This window comes from Chrysemys picta, chromosome 20 (assembly GCF_011386835.1).
Source record: "Chrysemys picta bellii isolate R12L10 chromosome 20, ASM1138683v2, whole genome shotgun sequence".
Lineage (NCBI taxonomy): Eukaryota > Metazoa > Chordata > Testudines > Emydidae > Chrysemys > Chrysemys picta.
In genome coordinates this window covers 2071930-2095788 of record NC_088810.1, presented here as the reverse complement: position 1 = coordinate 2095788, position 23859 = coordinate 2071930, and the positions used below count along the sequence as shown (strand labels likewise).

General features: G+C 55.6%; 2 protein-coding genes across 3 annotated transcripts; both read right to left on the bottom strand.

Annotated features, from left to right (window-relative positions):
• Positions 1 to 9901: 9901 nt before the first annotated feature.
• LOC103307093 (carcinoembryonic antigen-related cell adhesion molecule 16-like) lies at positions 9902 to 16145 on the bottom strand. Of its 2 annotated transcripts, none has more exons than XM_008177237.4 (4): positions 12003 to 12162; positions 11425 to 11793; positions 11148 to 11258; positions 9902 to 10860 (listed from the first exon to the last, which is right to left on the bottom strand). In XM_008177237.4, the coding sequence occupies exons 1-4, from the start codon at positions 12070 to 12072 to the stop codon at positions 10805 to 10807; spliced, it is 606 nt and encodes a 201-aa protein (XP_008175459.3). In that variant the 5' UTR covers positions 12073 to 12162; the 3' UTR covers positions 9902 to 10804. The 2 variants fall into 2 exon arrangements, with proteins under 2 accessions (XP_008175459.3, XP_065430202.1); XM_065574130.1 differs by lacking the exon at positions 12003 to 12162 and adding an exon at positions 16018 to 16145 and having other exon boundaries at positions 10659 to 10860.
• Positions 16146 to 16612: 467 nt separating this feature from the next.
• Positions 16613 to 20675, bottom strand: LOC135972079 (phospholipase A2 inhibitor and Ly6/PLAUR domain-containing protein-like). The gene is made up of 4 exons (XM_042845940.2): positions 20450 to 20675; positions 19595 to 19759; positions 18766 to 18891; positions 16613 to 17329 (listed from the first exon to the last, which is right to left on the bottom strand). Exons 1-4 carry the CDS (start codon positions 20562 to 20564, stop codon positions 17091 to 17093), a joined length of 645 nt encoding a protein of 214 aa, XP_042701874.2. The 5' UTR covers positions 20565 to 20675; the 3' UTR covers positions 16613 to 17090.
• Positions 20676 to 23859: the final 3184 nt, after the last annotated feature.

Sequence of the window (23859 nt, the reverse complement as noted above, 5' to 3'; positions counted from 1 at the left end):
GGAAGCGGCGAGAGAAAGAACACACAGCAGCAAAACCTCAGGATCCTGGTTACTGCTGGCGGCGTAACTAAGGGAATCAAAATAATAACTGAAATGTGTGGGGAGCAGTTGATGCCCTGGGCAGCCCTGTGGGAGGTGTGGGGATGGGTGTTTCTGAAGATCGACAACGTTCCCGGCCTAATGCACGGGGGAGACACTGAAGATGAGATAGAGCTTGATTTTCGCTGGGTTTTTGACATTCCCATAAGCAAGCCAGGGAAATGAGGGCTCAAAGAAATCACCACTAGGTGGGTGCACAACTGGTTGGAAGACCCTCCTCAAAGAGTAGTTATTAATGGTTAAACTGGGAGGACATCTAGTGGGGTCCCGGGGCCAGTCCTGGGACTGGAACTCTTCCATATGTTTATTAATGACTCGGATAACGACGTGGGGAGCATGTCTCTCAGATCCGTGGCTGACCCCAGGCCAGGAAGGGTTGCAAGCACTTTGGAGGGCAGGCTGAGAGTTCGAAACAGCCTCAAAGAGTTGGAGAATTGGTCCGAAATCAACAGGATGCCAAGTGGGACAGACACCTTGACCAAGATCAAAGCGCTCGTTGTTCCAAGACTGGGCAAAGGGAAGATGTCACCCCTCGGGCCTGTAACAAAAACCAGTGAGCAGGGTGGTAACTGGGCCCAGACGCAGATAGGTGGTGCTTTAATAAACGGAGTTTCATAAAATCATAGAACCATAGAATATCAGGGTTGGAAGGGACCTCGGGAGGTCATCTAGTCCAACTCCCTGCTCCAAGCAGGACCAATCACCAACTAAATCATCCCAGCCAGGGCTTTGTCAAGCCGGGCCTTAAAACTTCTAAGGATGGAGATTCCACCAGCTCCCTAGGTAACGCATTCCAGTGCTTCACCACCCTCCTAGTGAAAAAGTGTTTCCTAATATCCAACCTAAACCTCCCCCACCAAAATGTTTCCCTGACAAAGACGCGCAGGTTGGAACATGCGTTCTCTGGAAAGGAAATTGGGACCAAGAGCTCCTCAGTTTGTCCAGGGACAGGGAGTTGGGCATGTTCTTGTCCCGTGACTCGGGAAACTGTGACGAACTGGGACTGTTCTTAATGTGGTCTTTGAATGCTGAGTGGGGAGTGTTGGCTGGGAAGGCAGGGGAGGTTGGCTAGGACGGTCTGCATTGGGGGATGGGAGACTGGCCGAGGGAGAATACCTGAGCATGTAACATGAGAACCCAGGAAGGGGTTAGAGGCCAGGTGACACCTTTGCCCGGGAAACTGAACAAAGGCTGTGGGAGGGGTCGCTGAAGGGAGAGTTTCAGGAGCTGGCTGGTGAGGTGGCTGGGAGGCAGACGGGACTCTGACCTCCCAAGGGGGCTGGGGTGCCCTGGGACCCCAAGATGGACCTAACTGGGGGGGATCCTGTTGTCTGTGCCTGCAAGACCTGTCTTGGACTGTGATCCTGTCCTCTAAATAAACCTTCTGCTTTACTGGCTGGCTGAGAGTCACGGTGAATCGCAGGAAGCCGGGGGGGCAGGGCCTTGTGTCCCCCACACTCCGCGACAGAGACCCATCTAGCTTACGTACACTTAGTGCACTAGCTGTCGCATGGACCTTGCTAGTAAAAGTTTCCTCTTGCACTTTGATCTCCTCCCATTGCAAAGCGGGTGTTCATGTCCCCACATAGACAAGCCCTTAGCTTGGAGCGAAATGTATTTCAGATGCACGGAAGCGTCCGTGTCGGCTTGTTTGGAAATCCGTTTCTCTGCTGCTTTGTTCTATTTGCTAATAAACCTCCTTGTTTTAAGAAGGCTCGTTACGGGATAGAAGCGATCACAGCTTCCCGAAAGAGAGAGATGCAGGGCTGTGCGGGAACAGGAACTGCCAATTTATGGGAAAATTTGTGACGTTTGTGTTTCTTTACAAATCCGAATGCAAATCATGAATGTCAACGCTTCCTGCTAGGTGGGTATTTGGGGGGGAAACATTCGTTGTGGGTCAATCAAAGCATTTGGCTTCGATGTTGATGTTTTAAAATGTTTTTTACGCAATTTTAAAACAAAACAGATCAAAATCTTTCACAAAGAAATGAAAAATCAAAACATTCCCTCCCAAAAAGGTCGAAGCTGCGGCCGTATTGAAATGTTTTTGTTTGTTTTCCATCTTCCCCCCCTAAATGAAATTTCATCAAAATTAACACAGTCCCATGGGGAATTTCGGTGTTGCTGAAATGGTGTTTTCCAGCAAAAGAACATTCCCACTAGCTCTAAACAGATGCCTAGTTGGACCAGGCTAGGAATAAATGGTCGGTACACATGGGTGTTGTGCCCACACTTGGTCTAAGAGTGGGAGAATCGCAAAATTCCACTGTAAGCCAGATAGAGGCACGAGACTGGATACCTGGGGGAAGACCAAGGATCCCACTACTGCCACCAATCTAAGGGGGAAGTGTTTGGGGCTATGGGGGAGCTATGAATGCCCATAAACCAGCTCTAGGTGAGATATTATGCACAGACCAGAGGAAAATCACTTCACACAGAGCTGTTGTGGTTTCAGTGAAGCGGTATATTAGCCCATGAAATACACATACTCTCCAGCTCCCCTCCTAGCACATCTGTTCTTTACGTCGACTGATTCATACAGAAAGCGGGAAGTAGCAGGGTGCGGTTTATTAAAAATAAAGTGATGCTAAGGGAAGTTACAGCAGTGACAACAGACCAGAAGCTAACACCCAGTGGGGTGTAGCTTTATGGATCCTTTCATTTAGAATAGTCAAAAAAACAGGATAACAGTCTGGTGAAAGATTTCGCCATTCAGGCACAGCCAATTCTTTCAATGTTTGCTGATTTTCTTCAAGCCTCAGTTCCTGGAGTCAGGTGAATATGTGAAAATCTCCACTTTTGTCAAATAAAAAAATATCAGTTTCTAGTTCTTGTGACCACAAAGAACAGTTCAAAACTGAGAATCCTGTGTCCCGTTATTGCTGTTGATAAATGGAGGAGGGGTCAGAGAAGAGCCACGAGAATGATTAAAGGGTTGGAAAACCTGCCTTAGCGTGAGAGACTCCAGAAACTCGATGTATTTAGTGTAACAAAGAGAAGGTGAAGGGGTGACCTGATCACAGTCTTTAATGGGGGAAAGAAATTTGATCGGGGGCTCTTCAATCCAGCAATGGTCTAACACGATCCAATGGCTGCAAGTTGAAGCCAGACAAATCCAGATGAGAATTAAGGCACACATTTTTAACAGTGAGAGTAATTAACACATAGAACAGCTGGCCAAGCCCTGCGGTGGATTCTCCATCCTTGGCGATTTTAAAAGCAAGATTGGCTGTTTCTCGAGAAGATCTGCTTTTGTCCAAATGGGGATTATTCCGGGAAATCCTACAGCCCGTGTTAGGCAGGTGAGGTGAGGTGAGATGAGTGCAGCTGTCTCCCCTGGCCATAACATCTATGAAAATTGGAGGCTCGGGCCAGTCCTTTCAAGTGGACATTTCCTGCAAAATTCCCCCCTGAAATTCTGCTCAACATCACACCTTATCGGCACGACTTCTGTTGGCGAGGGAGCTGGTCCAATCAAAGCTGTTCCTTCCCCCACCTTGTCTCTCTAACATCCTGGGACTAACACGGCTGCGGCTACGCTGCAGACGAAATCAAGGTGAAGGTTTTCTGTCACCCCCGGGCGCCGACTTTCTCATTTCCCGGAGGGTGCTAGATCCCCACTCTGCCCCAGGCCCTGCCTCCACTCCACCCCTTCCTCCAAGGCCCCACCCCACCCCACCTCTTCCTGCCCCTGTCCCGCCTCTTCCCACCCTTGCTCCGCCCCCTCCCCCAGCGCCTCCTGCAGGCCACTGAACAGGTGATCTTGGTGGGCGGGAGGCACTGGAGGGAGGGAGAGAAGCTGATTGCCGGTGGGTGCTGAGCACCCACTGTTTTTCCAGCCCCGGGGCATCCATGGAGTCGGCGCCTATGCTGTCACCATTATTTTCGCTAGCGACTCTGGTTCCAGAGGGTGGGATCCCCTCCAGAACCACTTCCACTCAGCTTCTTCGGAGCACCTGGTCCTGTTCCAGGAGGAAACTTCGTCCAGTTCTCTGGGGTCTAAAAAACCCCCCTCGGTTCGAGCCCGGATTTCGTCCCCCGGGGGCCGCTGTTTGGCTGACGGCGAAGCGATGCTGAGTCGCTCTGAGTCAGGCGTCAGGCGGGGATGCAGGGCGCGGCACACTCCCGAAGTGACACAGCAAACCACTTCCTTGATGTGCGTTTACGGCACGTTGCATTGTTTGTCTGGGGACTGGCATGGTTATGCTGCAGGAATCACTCCTGGTGCGTGCCACAGGTGGGGTTGGGGGGAGGTGGGGTCGGGGGGGGGCTGCACGGATGACGGGAGCATTTGAGCAAGAGAATCTTTTTTTCAAGTTGTACCGCCTAGTGAGGCCCACAGTCTGAGTATGACTCTATGTGTGTGTGTGTCCCTGATGCCGCCTTCTGGAGGGGCTGAGCCCTGCTGTGTGTGTGTGTGTGTGTGTGTGTGTCCCTGCTGCCCCCTGGTGGAGGGGCTGAGCCTTGCTCCATGTGTCTGTCTGCGCTGCTACCTTTCCTGACGTCCCCCGCATGCCCTCCCCCCCCCACACACACACATGTGTGTCCCTGTGAGCAGCGCGCCCTCACTCCCCGGCTTCCCTGCCCCGGAGTCCTCATGGCCCAGCCCAGCTGCTCTGGAGTGGGGGCACAGCAATCAATACACGTACCTGTCTGTAACCTCCCTGCGACCCCCACCAATGCGGCTTCCTCCTCTCCAAGTTCCTCGGCTGGGCTAGCAGGGGGCTGCGGGTCGGGAGTGAGGGGCACCGGCAGAGCTGGGGGGTGGGCAGGGCTGGGCTAGCAGGGGGCTGTGGGTTGGGAGTGAGGGGCACCGGCAGAGGTAACGGGGGAGCCCAGGGCTGGACTAGCAGGGGACGGCAGATCGGGAGTGAGGGGCACTGGCAGGGCTGGGGGAGCCCAGGGCTGGGCTAGCAGGGGCTGCAGGTCGGGAGTGAGGGGCACCAGCAGAGCGTGCTTCTGTCCCATGAGGTTCCATCCCTCTATGTCACTTGGACTCTGGCTCCCCCTAGTGGCATCCTAGGTAACCGCAGCCCCATCACCACACCCCCCCCCATCACTTCTTCTAGCCATGTGCCCAAAATGGGAAGTTGAACTTTCCCCTCTGCTGGCTGCTTGTGTATTTATTTGCAGTGGCCCAGTCCCACAGTCCATGAAAATGCCATGCACAAGAGGTTAAACATGCTCGGTTTGTGTAATATTTAGCCCCTGAGACATTTTTCCCCAAGCATTTTCCCACTCTTTTGAAAAGACTTCTTTTTAAAGGCGCTTTGGCATTCACAAGCCAATTGCAACCCCCAAAGGGGGTCAAAATCCCCTGGGACTTGTTCTTCACAGCAGTCTTTACCCGTCTGTTTCACCAGCAACATCGCCGAGCGTCGTGGCAATTTCGCTTGGCACAGAGCTCTGACCTGCAACGCTGTCTCCAATATACAACCCGCCACATGTGGCAAACACAAAGCAAACACCTGCAACAGCCTTCGGTCCGGGTGGCTTGACCCTCCATTCACAGCCCATGCTGGAGCAGCCTTGAATCAAGCCTGCGTTTTCTTAACCCAGGATGTTAATTTGGTAAGAGCCATCTTTGCCTTTAGCAGCGTAACCTTCCATAGTTTAAAACACGTCAATTGACCACTTATTTTAAAAAAAGAAAACACGCCCATACATTCAACCCACAATGGCTTCATCTGTCATCACAGAAAACCACAAACCGCTGAATAAACAGGAGAAAAAAACAATCAAACCCAACCGTTTGTTCCTGGGTTAAAAACCTAACTCCACTCTGGTTTTTTGGAAGTCGAGCGTGACTGATTTGCTTTGCCTGCTTAGCCCAGACAAACTCAACACGCTCAAAGGCTTTTCCACAACCCTTTGTTTTAGCGAAGGGTGTCCGTGTACAATCCAACCGGTCAGGTGTATACACTTGTTAAGTCTTTTGATGCCCCAGACCAAGTGACACAGAGTAGACCCACAGCTCAACCTACAGTTTTGCATATGGGGGAACCACAGTTCGGCTGGGGGAGTAAATGTTTCAGCCCACCGAGAGATGCTGTGTTTGTGGCATTGGAAAGGGGGTGAAGGACATAAATCCACACCGGGTAGAGGTCAAGCATAGGAGTTTATTACACACAGCGCTGTCAGAGTGTCACCTGGCTTATTAGACTCAGAGACACTGTCAATCAATTGATTACAATGGAATATATGGATTTTCCATGGGCGAGGGAAAGTGACGGGGTAGGCAGTTCCACACCCGGGGATAGGTTTTACAGCAAGACAAGATAGCACAATAGCCAATGGTTAACAGGTTATATAATGTCTCCGCCCATGGTCTCAAGTTAGCAAGTTAACATTTAATTAATACTTTGATAAAAGGTTATTAGTATAATATATATATATGTTGGATTCTGATTTGGGGTCCATAGGAATGGAGCAACTCCTTTGATTGTCCAACAAGGAACATTCCTAGGGGTTAAAGCAAATAAACAGTGAAAGTATCTGACAATAAAGATTGTCTCCTTTATGTCTTGAGGAAAGCATTGGTCCCTGGGAAGGGAGGTGGAAGGATGACATATTTTATACTGACATGTGCCAACTTTTCATAAACTCAAGGTTGGATCTGTGGGAAGAACGTTTCCCTACAGAAGAGACTACACAATAGAAACAGGGATCCTTTGTTCAATTTGAAACATTGGATGAAATTATTGCTTCAACATCTGGCATTCCTACTGACCAAGCATAGCTTAGCAAAGGCAATGTTATCTTGTTTCTTCTGCTTTTCTCTTAGCGGATCACTATTTGCTCGGCCTCTGGTCTCTTGACCATACTCTGGACGTTGGGTCTGGAAAAGAGCTGGCCCAATCCATATACCAGGTTGTTATATAAAATGCACATGGATTTTAACCCTTCAGGGGCTTCTTGGTCCTAGTGAGGATAAGCTGCTAATGAAACCCATGTTCCCTGTTACGACACCACCATCTGTACTTTATTTAACTCCCTGCTGAAATTTCTCAATTCTTCCTCCAGCCCCACTCAAACAGTCAGAATCCAGCAATGTTAGTGCTGGCCACATCTTCCGCTCTGCCTTCGAGTCTCTCCAGTAAACCTTCTCCTAATCCAACCGTTGGAGGCGACCTGCTTCTCACGGGCCGCACACGATGCTCCCACGGGCCATTTGGTTTTTCCAGCAAATATTGTGATGCCAAAGATGACTCTTGTTGCTTTAAAGCCGCTGTGTCCGCTAACAGCGGCTCCCAGCCCTGGATTCCATTCCTGGTGGTTTTCCAAAGGCTGTGGGTCCCAGTTTTGTTTTCCCAACACGTTCCCCTGAGTCAATAGCCCGACAATCCCTCATTGCCAATCCCTCTTGTGCCTCCCCAGGTTCCAGTCCCTCGCCCTTTTCACCCCACACCCTGCCCTCATTCCAGTTGCTTCCCCTTCTGCCAGGAAACCATCTAACGCCCCCACCGTGGCCTGGATCTCTGTTCTCCAGACAAATACAGCCGTTCCCAGCCACCATCCTCCAACCCAACGGTGGCCGGATGTTTCTCCTTTTTGCACAGCTGGGGCTGTTCTAATGGGGCAGAATTCCTCGCTCCTAACTCCCTCCTCCATGCAAACTATTCCTCCGTGGGGCCTGAACCCCTTGGGATGCTCCCATGCACCCACTCACAACAGCTTATCCGGCTCCTTCTCCAGAATGTTCCCCATTCATCCCATCGTCCCTGCCAGGAGGAACAGTCTCAGCAGAGCGAAGGCTGCTGCCCCCCACCCCAAGTCCTCGTCCGTTAATGCCGATGGGGTGGCAGGGAGATAGAGGAGTTGGGTCCCCCAGGTAGGGAGAGGAGGGTCCCATGGTGAACGTGGCTCTTTGGAGGGATCATTTCTGGGTGATATTTTCCCTTACGGATGCTGCAGCCGTCCTGAGCCAGAAACCCACAAACACCAGAAAGAGTCACGGGGCAAAAATTAAAGTGGGGGGGAGGAGAGGGGGGAATGTCAAGAGACAGTGTGGAGGCACTGAAATGTCATTGTCCTGAGTGTAGGACCAAAGGGCAAGAAATCTGAGGAGACTATGCCCTGGGTCACCCTAAGCAGAAAGTCAGTCTTGCATCCTTGGCTAGTGGCATATCCATCCCACCACAGGAGAGGAAGGAGGTTGTTTTCATGGTTTGAGGAGAGGACTACAGGTAGGGTTGACTGCTCAAGGGTCCTTTATGCTACTGATGTGATGACTTAGTGGTAGCAGTATGGTGGTAAGAAATGACCCCTGGCTGGCTCTCGATTGATGCCGTAGAGCAGTGGTCTCCAAACGTTTTTGTTCGTGCACCCCTATCAGTAAAAAAATTTTGAGCACGCACCCCCGCCGCGCCGGCTCTACCAAAAAAACCCCCAAAAAAAGCGCCCCTCCTGCCGCGCACCCCCAAGGATCCTCTTGTGCATCCCCTGGGGTGTGCGAACCCCACTTTGGAGACCACTGCTGTAGGGGACAGTAATAGTCCTGATTGGACTCTGGGCTTCAGTCATCCCCTTGTCCTAAGGGGCTCTGTCATGAAGGGGAGTCATCAAGTTTAATGACCCTCCTTTGCCTGTGGGCTGGGAGATACCAGACACAGTCCTGACAGCACAGGGCTGATTCCACATCCACAGAGGCAGTCCATGACACAGCAAATTCCTAGCATCACCCAGCTCAGACCAACAGGCCCATCTAGCCCGGTATCCCACCTTCGCCTCTGCCCTGCTCTAGTCCACTAGATCACATTCCTCCTTCCTCAAAGACTTTCTTTCTCCTCTCTGCTGCCATCAGTTTTTGGGATAAAATTTGGGTTTCTCTTGAAAAGCCACTTTTAGTTGCGGGGAAAAAATTTCGACTGACCCTAGACAGCCCCTCAATGGGCTCACCTGCTCCATTCTCTCCTCTCGCATAGGTAGCGCCCCATGGGTAACAGTCTCCTAGTATTTACCCACAATATCCTTTGACTAAAGCTGCTAATCTGCGGATTGGAGGTAAGAGAGGACCCGGGGTGCGGGCTGAGCAGCGTGGAAAGAGGAACTCTAGGAGCAGCTAGGTCTCAGGAGAAGGTTGACCTGGACTTTATTAGGTTATCAATGAGTTTGGGGTTAAAAAGCCAACCCAGGGGTACCTTTGGATTCCATTTAGTGCATGGGGTGTCTCCCATGACCGGCTGGTCCACACCCCGCTGCCACAGCTTCTAGCACGATACAGCCCTTTAACGCCACTGGGAACTGTTCACGCTTTGAATTCTGAAGCGCTAGGAGTCAAATCCAGAGCCCAGGGCAAGATGGGGCCTGTAATGAACGGCCTCACTCGCTCGATCGGTGGCTCTTTTATGGCCGCTAGGCCCCTGCTCCATGAGAACCCCGTTTATTTAATGTTTAGCCTCCCCACAACCCAATGATAGGCTATTAGAGGGGGAAGGATAGCTCAGTGGTTTGAGCATTGGCTTGCTAAACCCAGGACTATAAATTCAATCCTTGAAGGGGCAATTTAGGGATCTGGGACAAAAATAATCTGTCAGGGATGGTACTTGATCCTGCTGTGATGGCAGGGGACTGGACTCAACTCAATGACCTTTCAAGGTCTCTTCCAGCTCTATGAGATAGGATATCCCTATATTATTAGTCTCATCATACAGGTGGGGAACTGGGATGCAAAGACACTGAATGATTCCCCCAGTGTCTGGGGCAGAGGAAGACGCTGAAATCCAGCCGCACGTTAGCACCGCAAGGCCAAACCATCCAACCTCCCGTGGGAACCCCAATGAACCTAGAACAGCTCGAAAGAGATTTGCACTGGACGTTTATTGTTTGTAAAAAGTGGCTTTTTCTGCCTCTCCAAAACAGCTGTGGGTCAGGAGTGAGGGGCACCGGCAGAGCTGGGATGGGGGAGCCTGGCGCTGGGGTAGCCAGGGGCTATGGGTCAGGAGTGAGGGGCACCAGCAGAGCTGGGACGGGGGAACCTGGTGCTGGGGGAGCCAGGGCTGTGGGTCGGGAGTGAGGGGCACCGGCAGAGCTGGGACGGGGGAGCCTGGTGCTGGGGGAGCCAGGGCTGTGGGTCGGGAGTGAGGGGCACCGGCAGAGCTGGGAGGGGGGAGCCTGGTGATGGGGTAGCCAGGGGCTGTGGGTCGGGAGTGAGGGGCACCGGCAGAGCTGGGAGGGGGGAGCCTGGCGCTGGGGTAGCCAGGGGCTATGGGTCAGGAGTGAGGGGCACCAGCAGAGCTGGGACGGGGGAGCCTGGTGATGGGATAGCCAGGGCTGTGGGTCGGGAGTGAGGGGCACCGGCAGAGCTGGGAGGGGGGAGCCTGGTGCTGGGGGAGCCAGGGCTGTGGGTCGGGAGTGAGGGGCACCGGCAGAGCTGGGACGGGGGAGCCTGGTGCTGGGGGAGCCAGGGCTGTGGGTCGGGAGTGAGGGGCACCGGCAGAGCTGGGACGGGGGAGCCTGGTGCTGGGGAGCCAGGGGCTGTGGGTCGGGAGTGAGGGGCACCGGCAGAGCTGGGAGGGGGGAGCCTGGTGCTGGGGGAGCCAGGGCTGTGGGTCGGGAGTGAGGGGCACCGGCAGAGCTGGGAGGGGGGAGCCTGGTGCTGGGGGAGCCAGGGCTGTGGGTCGGGAGTGAGGGGCACCGGCAAATCTCAGGCAGGCTGAGTTCCTGGCACTTGCAGCTGGCCCTGCCCGAGGGGCAGGTTCTTCTACTTTGGAACGATCCCTGTTCTCTCCCCGGGGGGTTCGATCAGGTTGCTGGTACCTGGAGAGATGTGAGAGAGGCTGGGTTTGGGGTCCTGATTCCCAGGTCCGCTCTAACCCACCAGACCCCCTCTGTTCCCAGTGCTGGGGATAGAACCCAGGAGTCCTGGTCCCCAGCCCCCCGCCTGCTTTCACCCACTTGACCCCATTGCCCTGTCCAGAGCTGGGGAGAGAACCGAGGAGTCCTTGCCCCCAGTTCCCCCTGCTCTAACCACTAGACCTCACTCCCCTCCCAGAGCTAGACCCCAGGAGTCCTGGCTGCCCTCATGGGGAAGCTCCCGGCTGTACCTGAGCCGCGACGTCTCTTACACACGATAAAAGTCACCAGCAGGGCCACACACACCAGAACTGCCAACGGCACTCCCACGACGACAGCCAGGAACCAGGGGACTGGTCGGGCTGGGGAGAGAGAGGGAACCTGTAATAACCAGCCCCCACGCCCCACCCCAGAGGTTGCTGCATCTTGGTGCCAGGTGAGGGGTCCCTGCATAACCAGCCCCCACGCCCCACCCCAGAGGTGGCTGCATCTCAGCCTCTCTCATGCCAGCAGGCGGGTGGCACTGACCGGAGAAGGAGACACTCATGGAGATGGCCTGGTTGTACCCAGGACCCTGTACAGTCAGGGTGTAGCTGCCGGCGTCGGTGCCCCTGAGCCCTGTGATGTGCAGGGAGCAGCCAGGCCCCACCGTCTCCCGCCCCGTGTGGGCCGGGCCGTAGAATTTCTGGGGGGTGGCGGACGGGGCGTAGCTGAGGATCCAGTTTGCGGCGATGCCGGCTTCTGCCCCTCGGTACCAGCTGCAGACCAGGAGGGTCTGGTCGATGCCCAGCACGACCAGGGTCATGTCCCCGCCCACGTCAAGGGTCGCCGGTTCCCGCCTGATGGTGAGTCCGTCCCGGGCTTGCGCCGGCTGGAGGGAGGAGCTCAGGGCGGAGGCTGGGGGGATGGAAGAGGGTGTTATTAACTGGTGCCCCTCACTCCTGACCTGCAGCCCCCCGTTAGCCCAGCCCTGGGCTCCCCCCCACCCCAGCTCTGCCAGTGCCCCTCACTCCCGACCTACAGCCCCCTGCTAGCCAAGCCCTGGGCTCCCCCCCACCCCAGCTCCGCCAGTGCCCCTCACTCCCGACCCACTACCCACCCCGCACCTGCCAGGATTAGAACCATCCATGCGCTGTATGGGCCGGGTAGGTTCCGGCTAGCGGGGAGAGTCCCCATGTCCTGTCACCCAGCGGCTCCGGGCGTCCAGTCGCAACCTGCGCGGTGTGGGCTTTCGGGGGGGTTCCTCATTCCACGTCGGCCAGGGGGAGCAGGGCGGGGTTGTGGCTGCCGAGCTGGGGGGGGGGAGCCATTGCACAAGCCCCCCCATGAGGTCCCCACTTCCCCTTCTGCTTCCTCTGCTGAGGCTGGGGGTGTTGAGTCCCCGGGGGAGGAGCTGCCGGGCATGAACCTGTCTCCCCACCTCCCTGCCCCCCCATGGGGTCATGGCCCCCTCCCCTCTGGGCGTCATAACCCCACTGTGCACCTTCCTGGGCCCCCTCCTTCCCTGCCCCCAGGGGCCAAGACCTCATCTTCTCCCCCCTGCCTCTTGGGGCTCACGGGCCCATTTCCCCCCTTCTCAGTGGGGCACAGTCCCGCTTCCCCCCACTGGTGTCAACGCCTCGTTTCCCCTCCCCCCACCGGTCACAGTCCCCCCTCCTCTTGGGGTCACGACCCCATCTCTGCCCTCCTCAGAGGAGGGGATCCGGGCCCCATCTCTCCCCTTGCCCACGTCCTTTGGGGGGGTCACTGCCCCCCACAGGTTATGACCCCACCTTGGGGTTCTGAATCCCTCGCTTCAATTGGGGGTGAACTGCCCCCCCTTTCCCGTTTCTCTCCCGAGAGCCATTAGGACGTTGGCTCTGACCTGGCCGGGGGGGGCTCTGCCCTGTGACATCTGCAATGGAAATGGTCTTCCAGCAACGACCACTCCAGACGGCCACGTTCACACGGGTCCCTCCTCTCCCTGACGGAGCCTGGGAGGGGGACCCCAGCGGCCCCATCCCTGCTGTCCCCCCACCAGCATTAACAGGGGGCCCAGCAGGCTGGCGGGGACATTATGTAGAGCCGGACAAGCTGTCGTGGGAGCAACCCAAGGGGTTCAGGCCCCACGGAGGAACAGTGTATGCGGGAAAGCCCCGGCTGTGCAAAAAGGAGAAATGTCAGGCGGCCGTTGGGTGGCAGATGCTGCCAGGCCCTGAACAGGAACCTGGCATGGGCTGGGATGGGGAGTTCGACTGTTCAGCGCCAGGCAACCGCAGGGGAAGGGGAAACGCAGCCACCGGGCCACGGGGAGGGGGACGGATGTTGCGAAAAGGGGAGAGAAAGCGGAGATCAGGCCAGCGGCAGGAGAAAGCCGTAGGAATTGGGGCTCGGTTCCGTGGAGTCTCAGGTGGATGTGGGTGGGGGTGAACCAGGAAAACACGCTGGGAAAGGCAGCAGAACAAGGAGTAATGGTCTCACGTTGCAGTGGGGGAGGTCTAGGTTGGATATTAGGAAACACTATTTCACTAGGAGGGTGGTGAAGCACTGGAATGGGGTTCCCTAGGGAGGTGGTGGAGTCTCCTTCCTTAGAGGTTTTTAAGGCCCGGCTTGACAAAGCCCTGGCTGGGATGATTTAGTTTGGGATTGGTCCTGCTTTGAGCAGGGGGTTGGACTAGATACCTCCTGAGGTCCCTTCCAACCCGGATATTCTCTGAGTCTATGAACGTGAGCCAGGGGCCGGGGCCGCGGCGCTGCAGCCAACGGGCGAGTCTCTGGACCCGCTTTGTTTAAACCTGACGAGGGGCCGAGGGAATTTTGCAGCTGAAGGGGAAGAGCCGTGTGCTGACCCAGGATTAGCCAGGAGAGGGAGGCGGCTCCAAGGGGGATGCCAGGCCAAGAGGACGAACCGACCCGCGGGAACATCCCAAGAGCCTCTGAACACGGCCCAGGGGGAACCCTGGAGGGGAGGGAGTGAAATAACGGACTGGGTGCGGTGCCTTGACAGCCAGCGGGGGTTTCCTTGGCACCCCAGCTCTTGTCTGGCCCCTTTCCCAGGCAACCGCTAGGGGGTCTCCGAGCCAAACCGGGGGTCCCCCGCCAGCCGACCCGAGGGTCCCCGCACCAGCCGAACCGAGGGTCCCCCGCCAGCCGAAGCTGGTTCCACGCCGGGTCACTGGCTTGGGACAGCCAACGTGCGAACTGCGGGGGAACAGGGACCGTGGAGCGGAAGCAGCCGCCGGGCTCTGACACACAGGCTGGTTTGTCGTGGATTCATCGACTCCCCGGCCAGGCAGGACCATTGGGCCCATTGACCCCCGATAACCACGAGTGCCCCCAAATTCTGCTGCCACCGCTGCCCCGCCCACACTTTCTTTATTGGCAATAACGTGGATAAATGAGCATCCCCTTTCAGGTGTGCAGAGATGCTGGGTTTACAGCAGGCCTCCTGGGTTCTCTCCCCAGCTCTGGGAGGGGAGTGGGGGTTGGTGATTAGAGCAGGGGGGGCTGGGAGCCAGGACTCCTGGGTTCTCTCCCCAGCTCTGGGAGGGGAGTGGGGACTAGTGGTTAGAGCAGGGGGAGCCTGGGAGCCAGGACTCCTGGGTTCTCTCCCTGGCTCTGGGAGGGGAGTGGGGACTAGTGGTTAGAGCAGGGGGGGCCTGGGAGCCAGGACTCCGGGGTTCTCTCCCCAGCTCTAGGAGGGGAGTGGGGACTAGTGGTTAGAGCGGGGGGGGGGGGGGCCTGGGAGCCAGGACTCCTGGGTTCTCTCCCTGGCTCTGGGAGGGGAGTGGGGACTAGTGGTTAGAGCAGGGGGGGCTGGGAGCCAGGACTCCTTGGTGCCATTCTTAGCTCTTAGGCCACACCCTGACACCACACGGGGCTCAGTGCAGTTGGCAGTTGTGCAGTCGCCCGGTTTCACTCGATGACTGGCAGCTTCCCCAATCCCCCGGCAGCCCCCACACTGCGGTGTCCCCCAGCGTGCACGGCGAGTCCGGCCTTGCGACCTCGGTGAACGGAAGCGCTTGGCTCCCGTGCAATGGACATGCTTAGATGTGCCAGTGTCCTGGATTGGGCAGCATTGGGCGGGTGGCTGCAGCCATGCGCAGCGATGGCTGTTGTGAACTGAAGCAGAGGGAGAGAGACCCGGGCTGGCCCCGATGCCCCCGGCTGGCGCTAGGGGGCACTGTGCTGCAGGGGGCGGGGTGGGGGCTCTCCCTTCTCTACAAATACCCAGCGCAGGGGGACCAGCGAGGAGGGCTGGGGTGGTTAGATCCAGGCACATATTTTTGGCCCTGTGCGGTGGCTATTCCCTGCCCCCCACGGCTCATCGGTGGGTGGCTGTGGTGTTGCAGAGCTGGGAGAACCCACATCTGTGTTGCAGTGGGCATGCTGGCAGCAGGGGGCGCTGTGCCCCCAGCACTTGTCTGCTGGCACCCTCAGCCCTGGGCCAGGCTGGATTCTCCGTCGCCAGCGATTGTTAAATCTGGGTTTTCTCACAGGTCGGCTGTGGATCAGCAGGAATTAGTCCAGGGAAGTTCTGTGATCCCCGGGAGATCGGGCGCGACGGCCATACCGGTCCCTTCTGGGCGCGGGGTCTAGGAATCGCCAGAGCGCTGCAGACTCTGGTTGGATTGATCGGGAGGCAGGCCAGGGCTAGTTGTCCCCTTCCAGAGATGAGGAAACTGAGGTACGGGCAGGCTACGGGACCTGCCTTAGGCCACAGAGGGAATTCAACACAGCTCTCCTGACTGCCAGGCTGACGCTCTCACCACTAGACTGTGCTTCCTACCCCCTGGTGCAGGCCACCAGCACGGAGCAACCTGCAGACAAATCCCGTCTGTGCCCAGACCCTGAGCTCATGGAAACCAGCATCACTCCAATGGAGCGACGGCCCATCTACCCCAGCTGGGGGGCTGGCCCCATTGACTCGAATGGAGCTACGGCTGGCGGACACCCCTGGGGATCCGGCCCCACTGACCCCAGCTGGGGGTCCGGCCCCATTGACTCGAATGGAGCTACGGCTGGTGGACACCCCTGGAGATCCGGCCCCACTGACCCCAGCCAGAATTCCTGGGTTTTAGACCAGGAGAGATCTCCATGCTCAGCTGGTCCGACCCGTGTGGCAGAGCCCAGGGGATTTACCTGCATTAAATCACTGTTGAATTAGAACCGATCTTTATTTCTCCTCCACTGCTCCAGCAGCGCTCCTGCCCTGCTGCCCCCAGCGCGGGTCGGCATCTGCGTACAGAAGAGCCCCCTGCCCCCCTGAGACTGAAGGCAGGTGCTTGCCACAGCCATCGGCTCTCATGAGGTCTGGGGTTGTCTGTGCACCGAAGAGCCACTTGTTGGCAGCCCGTAGCAACCTTCAGCATAACAACACGTAAATAGTGAATAGGGGGAACTCCAGAATATCGTTAGGGCAGGTGTCACCAGGTGGCGCTGTTACACTTAGCCTGGGCAGGACTTTTTCTGATTGTGCGAGCAAGTTGTGACTCGCAGGGAGACGTGCGGGGGTTTTGCTAGTTCTGGGGTGGGGGAATTGTGCAAGGTTTTTGTGTGGAGGGAGGTGTGCAAGAGCAGGTGCGTTTGCTGTGCCCTGCAGCCTCTGATTGGAGTCCGTTCTGGAGGCAGAGTTGCTCCCTGAAGCACTGGTGTTTGGCAGAGACACATGAAAGCGGAGCCATGGTCAGTGCTGGTACACACAAACACACGCGCATGCAGGGACGCTCCTGGGCGATTCCATCTCTGATCATGCTTTATTCAGAGCCGTTTGAAACGCACAGGGGGACTCGGACCATTTCTGGAATCTCCGGGGAGCTGGGAGCCAGGACTCCTGGGTTCTCTCCTAGCTCTGGGAGGGAAGTGGGGTCTAGTGGTTAGCACGGTGGGGCTGGGAGCCAGGACTCCTGGGTTCTATTCCCTCGCAGGGATCTTTGAAAGGCTGGGGGAGAAGCTGTGAGGGGATATTAATAATACCCAGCACTTTGCTCCAAACCCAACGGAATTAACAGAGAGTCTCCTCTTGGCTGTATCGGACTCTCTTTCAAGCCCCTGCCCATCCAGGGATCCCAAAGACCTTTGCAAGGGCAGCTCGCCATTGTTATCCCCCTTACAGAGAGGGGGAAACTGAGGCAGTCGGGACAAAAAAGGCCGAGCGCATCGGTTATACTATGACACCAATGGCCTGGGGAGTGGCCAGTCATGCAGATGGGGCATTAGCAGAGGCATAGCCCCAGAAGAGCAGGGAGGAAAAGGGGCACCCGGGGTACGATGCTGCCCAGGATGAAGGGACCCCAAGCCAGAGTCCGGGTGGCGCTGCTGGTCTGCGCTTTGGGCGCTGGGCTGCATTGGACATTGGTCAGTTTGTAGGTGAACACCCCCGATTCCAGCGTCTTGATGCCGCAGGCCGCCCGGGTAGCGCAGCCCCAGCCTGCAAACGGGATCGCAACACCACCTGTGTGGGGAAACCAGAGCAGATCAGACATGGCACGGCCTAATCCCCTTCCGTGACGCCATGATCGGGCCCCGGCTGGTTCTCCAGGTAAAATAAACCTCGGGGGGGTTGGGGGAACCCCACTCTTCTTCCAGCGCGGTCCCCAAGATGCACCCATGTTTCTTTGCAAGATGCCCTGGCCTCTGAATCATTATCATTGGCCTAGCAAAGGGAGGTCCTGCACGCCATGTGACAGCATCTCTGCTATGGCAAAGGGGGCCATGCAGAGCCCGTGGCCTGGGGGTACCCTGCTATGGGGGGCACATAGAGTAAGGGAGTGCAATGTTCTCATCTTAAGAGGCAATGAAGCGGCTGACCCTCCGGGCAGATGTTTCACTAGTCGGACAAGCTTGCAGTCCATTTTTTTTCATGCAACATCTTCCCAAGGTGGCTGTGGCAAGCAGCAGGAGAAATTGGTCTCTGCATGAATCTCTGACTCCAAAAATATTCCCTGAGAACCCTTGGAGTTTGAACAGAGATTAAGGGGACAGCCTGCATGCCATTTACACCCACCTCTGTTCCAGGACTGGTGGAAACAGTGTAAACAAGCAACCTCCCCTAAGGAAATACTAGACTTTGCCCCACGGATTTCTCTTCCAGTGGGAAACTGACCTACAAGGCACCAGAATTCTGCTGCTACTTGGCAAAGGGTGGAAAATATTGTTACCCCTTATGACCAGAGCGGGTCACCAAAAATTTGAGATCTTGAGGGTCATTCCCATTAGGAAGAGAATTTGGCATTGGAAACAGGGCTATCTTTGATGGAATCCTGCGTAGCTACAAACAATGTATTTGCCCACCATCCAAAGCCCCTTTCCAGCCACTTTTCTGCCCAAAAGCTCTGTCTTAGCTTTTCCCAAGGCCACATTCCCAGTCCTTGTTCTATCTCTGTCCTGGGCTATTCTGCCCCTGCTCCCTGGTCTTCTGCTTCTCTCCCATGGACCCACCCTCGCCAAGCCTAGGTTTGGGAAACTTCACAACCCACATGGCTTAGCTTCTGCTCAGTCTTGCCATGTTTGAAATATGCAAAGGGTCACCAAGTCTTGCTGGAATGTCCAGTGGGGGCTGGGAGCCAGGACTCTGGGGTTTGCTCTCCAGCTCTGTGAAGGGAGTGGAGTCTAGTGGTTAGAGCAGGGGAGACTGGGATCCAGGACTCCTGGGTTCACTCCCGGGCTCCGGGAAGGGTGTGGGGTCTAGTGGTTAGAACAGGGGGGCTGGGAGCCAGGGCATAGCATGATCATGCAGCTCTTTGTTTTGAGTGATGGCCTTTATGGTTTCAGCTGTTACTAAGCAAAGGGGTGTTTCCTGGCTCCCCAGCTCAGCCAGCACGGATGAGCCCCAGGACACCCCCCAGCTCCCCGGGGATTTAACCCGCCCCAGAGTGAAGGAAGCTGCACCTTGCGCCAGCATCCCGACGACGACAGCACATTGGTCGGCACCTCCAGTGCTCTCATAGCTCTCAAAGCCCGGGGCGTAGCAGGCCGGGCATTGCAGGCCATTGCGGATGTTGCTGATAGCCTGCCCTGAAAGGCAGACAGGGAAAGAACCATTTGCTCCAGGAAGAAACCACGGCAGGAGAACGTAGGACAGGCAGGACCCTCCCAGGTCATCAACCCAGCACTTGGACCCGCTCAGGCAGCTAGCGTGGTTATTTGCCCCCACTCCTCCAACGGGCAGCTGTCCCACCACCCCTCTCCTCTGGCCGCTAGAAACATCCTGACTTCCAGCCTCGGTCGCTTCCTGGCCTGTGTGTTCCCACGCCCGCGTCTTCCACCAACTTTGAACGTTCTTATCCTTCAGGGCTGCTTCCCCCCATTGTGTTCTGGGGCACATGCTGGACCACTCAGGGCTTGTGTCTGCCTTGCTCTGCGTGCATTTGCTCCTTTCAAGAGACAAAACCCAGCAGTTTCCAGTAGCCCTGCTCTGCACCTGGCCCAGTTTGAATTCATCTGCCTTGAATTTGGGGGACCACAGCTGGACACAGTGTGCAAGGGAAGGTCTTACCAGGACAAAGGCTTTAAAACTTCCCTCTCTCCCCTGGACATGTCTCATCCACACTTGCTTCCCATGACAAATAACTTCCCCCCCAAACTGCCCGCTTGCCCCAGGGTCCTCGGAAATCTGGCTTTTCCCCGAGGCCAGGAATAGCAGCTCCTTGGAGGTTTGGGGTTTGACCCAGAGGCTTCCCTGCGGCCACAAATCCGACCCGCCGCCAGTGATACATACTGATGGGCATTAAATGGGCGTTGCAGTCGTTGGTCTTGCAAATTTCCGACCTGATCTCCACGGTCACTGTGGCCCCGAAGTAAAAAGCCAGGAAGCCTGTGAGGCTCTGGCGGGAGTTGGCGCAGGACTGGTACGTGCCTCCATTCCACATGCTAGACTGAAAGGCTGCAGAGCGAGAAGAGGACGTCACGCGCCGGTTACACCGATGGAGCCGCCGCAGTGTCACGGCCCCCGTTAAATATTGGTACGAGCAGATCCTTAGAGCAGACCCCCACCCCACCTCATAACCATCACCAGGCGCCTCTGTAGGACCACAGGGCTGGAAGCAGCAGAGCGTTCATCCCATGGTGCCCTCCCTTCTAGGCTAAATTCCAGCACCCAGACTGGTGTTGCCCCCCAAAACAATGGGGGGGTGGCATCATCCCACCGGGTGGGGGCAGCTGTCCCTGGATCATCACACTGAGTGGGGCGGGCACTTCCCTTTGGCTGTCATATTGTCCCTGGGGACAAGAAACTTAGTCCCCAGGCCTGGGGGGCCCCTCGCTGCCGGTGGGCTCCCTGCAATCACCTGGCGAGCACCCCATGCCGCCACTAGTTGGAAGGGATCTCATCCAGTCCAGTGCCCAGCACTGAGGGTGGACCAAGGCAACCTAGACCAGCCCTTACAGGTGTTCATCCAACCTGATCAGAAAACCTCCGCTGACAGGGACCCCACCCCCTCCTGCTGGGAGTAGCTGGTTGGCTGCCTTTGGCTGCATTCAGACACACGATGGCTAGGAAGCCACCTGGGAAAAGTATCCGAGAGCAGGGTTCCCGCCACACCCCGCAGCTGCCGCGAAAGCCGACGGGACTCACCGAGCGTGTTGTGTTCTTGAACGATGATGCAGGCGTCCTGGGGAGAGGAGCAGATCTGGGGGAGGTTGTGGAAACAGCTTTCTCCAGATTTGCAATAGAAACAGGTCAGAGGCATCCCTGAAAAGAGAGCTGGGGTCGGGGGAGAAACTCATCTTGGTACCCACTACCAACGTCCAGCTTCCCGATTTCCAAATCCTTCCCGGGCCCTGTCCAGGCTACAGCTGTTATAACAGCACCGCTAATGGTGCTGCCAGAGCTTAGATGCTTCCCACACTGGAAGAAGGGGCTGTGATGAAGTGGCCATGTTCTGCATATTTTTATGAAGCTGTTTCATGCCTCGGTTTCCCCTGGACTTGGCATTACTACCCAGTGGCCCGGGGGAAAGGGTTGAGTGTGCAAAAGCCCTTGGAAGTGTACAATAGCGCCACTCACCTACAGCCACCCTCACTCAAGGGGACGCTATTCCACCCCAGGGCTGAGGAGCGGATCAAACCACCAAGGGGCTGTGACGTCTTCTGCGTTCACCCGATGATTACCCATAAACGTTACCCTGCCGGGTCCCAACGGCGGCAGAAAATTTCCCATCCTGGCCATTCGTGGATGGAAAATGGACCTTGGCAAAGGGCTGAATATTCCGACGTCACCACCCGATTGCCTGGGGGCCCAGATGACCCAGAAACTGAGGCGAGGGGCAGACAGGAAAGCAGAAGACTTAGTAGTTCTTACAAAACAGGGGTGCATCAACACAGCTTTCACCATCATCTCCAGCTGTTTGCTTCGGGCCCATTTCCCTGTGAGTTCTCCATGCGCAGGTCTCTTCACAGAGGCTCTGAGCGGTGCCCGCACGTGGCCTCGGGGGTCTGAACCCAAGAGTGAGAATGTGGACAGGACTAGAAGAAAATGAAATGGGTTAAGACCAGTAGACAACACTCCAGGATGGCCAGACAGCGTCAGAGCAAAGATGCCTCCAGCCCAGAGTCCTGTCTCTGACGGACGCCAACGCCAGGCGCCCCAGAGGGAATGAAGAGAACAGGGCGATTAGCGAGTGATCCACCCCTCAGCCACTCCCAGCTTCTGTCAAACAGAGGCTATGGGGCACCGAGAGCAGCGGGCTGGTCCCTCACCACGCTGGCTCATAGCCATCGGTGGACCTCTCCTCCAGGATCTGATCTAATTCTCTTCTGAACCCAGTTATACTTCTGGGTTTCACAACATCCCCTGGTGGGGGTGCCATTTAGGGAGCACGGGGGGGGGGGGATTCTGCCCCCCCCCTCCCAAGTTTGCTACCACAGCGGGGTGCAAACAGGAAAATGAACCCCTGCCTCGCGCTCTCGATGGAGGAACCCGCATCCCGTAGCTGGGCTCTGAGTGGGACGTGGCTGCTGGCTGACAGGGCTGTCCCCCGAGAGCTGCACCTACAGCTACGCCCCGCCCCCTCTTGACGCCGGGCTGTGGGATGTGAATCCCCGGCTGTGTGGGCTGCTCTGTGGCCGGGGAGGGGGGAACTGTCTGCGTGGCTCTGTCCGCCCCCACCCTGAGCAGAGCGGGTATAATGAGATCCCCACATGTCCCCTCCGGCTGGGCGTCTGAGAGCCTGGGTGCCCATTAGCCCTCCCGCCAGCCCCCGCAGCCAGCAGCAGCGCTCGCAGCCCCGGCACCAGCGGGCACTCAAAGCCCTTCCTGTGGGGAAATAGCTCCTCGGTCCCCGCGGGTGGGATGGGAGCCGGGGAGGGCAGGTCCTGGGCAGCCTTGGCCCAGAGAAGGGACCTGGTGAGAGCTGAGCTCCAGGAGTCTCCCCCACAAAGCCGGGCAGTTTTATTTCCAGTGTCACCGTTGGTGCTGCCCTGAGACGTTTCAGTCGCTCCTGATGGAAACCAGAGGGTGTTATTGTCTGTACCTCGGCGTCTCCATCAGCAAATACAAATGGTTTCTTTGTTCAATTAGTCTATGGACCTCTGGGACTTTTTCACAGTTCCTGGAGGGCTCTTAATTGTACCAGGTTGATGCAGCCTGGGAACAGGTCTCTTTCCCAACTTCCTTAGTATCTGAGTGTGCCCTAGATATGACATTGCTTAGAGGGCAAATTTGCTTGATAACATTTAAGACGTCTCGTGTCAGATTGTATTTTCCGTAAGGCACGTTGAGAATCACCCAGCTGGGTCACTGCAGGTCCATACTCCGGATTCCTATAGGACATTATAAAACTGAACAGCTTCCAGAGGCTAAAACCGGCTTTTAGATCAGTCCTTCGTAAATACAAGTTCAATTTATCAATTGGTTTTTACGTTTTGAATATTTACACCTTGAGTTCCTTGAACTGGAGGGTGTTTCATTTGTGCTGGGGAATTATCATAGATAAGGACTTTATTTCTAGTTACTGAGTAACTTAATAGGAAAAGAAAACACATCGCCATTGGAAAAAGGTGATAACATCTGTATTTACTGGAAACACACCTTCAGGTGTCCTAGGGCTTATGGGGAACCCATACTGGCCAATCTATTGTCATATTTTCTTTCCAATTCTCACTTTAAAAGCTTTTTGTCTTTTTTTTAAACTAGCGCCAAAACAAATTTCGGCAACAATGTACTAGTTATTCCAATACTTTAGAAGAATGTTTGAGGGAAACTCAACTACTTTAAACTCAATTTTTTCACGAGGAATGAGATACACAAATTAAGAGAGCGTATATTTGCTTGCTTATCGTTTTCCAAAAGGCAATACAAATGGAAATAAACAAATGTGTGGGTGTCTATGGGTGATTGGTGGCACGTGGTAAGGACAATGGTATGGAGCAAATATTCTGCATGAATTGTATTCACCAGTTAAAGTTATTAGCTCTTGTATTAAGGCTCCAAAACTGCTATAGGAAAGTAAATACCAAGTAATGCACATTGGAAAACATAATCCCAGTTCTACATACAAAATGATGGGGTCTAAATTAGCTGTTACGATTCAAGAGAGAGATCTTGGAGTCACTGTGGATAGTTCTCTGAAACATCCACTCAATGTGCAGTGGCAGTTAAAACAGCGAACAGAATGTTGGGAATCATTAGGAAAGGGAGAGATAACAAGGCAGAAAATATCCTATTGTCTCTACAAATCCATGGTGCGCCCACACCTTGAATACCGTGTGCAGATCTGGTCACCCCATCACAAAATATACATATATATACTGGAATTTAAAAGGTACAGAGAAGGGCAACAAACATGATGAGAGGGATGGAACAGCTTCTGTATGAGGAGAGATTAAAAAGACCAGGACTGTTCAGCTCGGAAAAGAGATGACTAAGGGGGATATGCTAGAGGTCTATAAAATGTTGCTGGGTGTGGAGACAGTGAATAAGGAAGTGTTATTCACTCCTTCTCATCAGATATCCAATGAAATTACTAGGCAGCAGGTTTAAAACCA

Coding starts and splice junctions, on each gene's coding strand:
- LOC103307093 (XM_008177237.4), bottom strand. CDS start 12,072: ATGGGGACTCTCCCCGCTAGCCGGAACCTACCCGGCCCATACAGCGCA. Junction 11,794..12,002: donor GATGGTTCTAATCCTGGCAG/GTGCGGGGTGGG, acceptor CCATCCCCCCAG/CCTCCGCCCTGAGCTCCTCC. Junction 11,259..11,424: donor CATGAGTGTCTCCTTCTCCG/GTCAGTGCCACC, acceptor CTCTCTCCCCAG/CCCGACCAGTCCCCTGGTTC.
- LOC135972079 (XM_042845940.2), bottom strand. CDS start 20,564: ATGCCTCTGACCTGTTTCTATTGCAAATCTGGAGAAAGCTGTTTCCAC. Junction 19,760..20,449: donor TCAAGAACACAACACGCTCG/GTGAGTCCCGTC, acceptor CTCGCTCTGCAG/CCTTTCAGTCTAGCATGTGG. Junction 18,892..19,594: donor CGCCCATTTAATGCCCATCA/GTATGTATCACT, acceptor TCTGCCTTTCAG/GGCAGGCTATCAGCAACATC.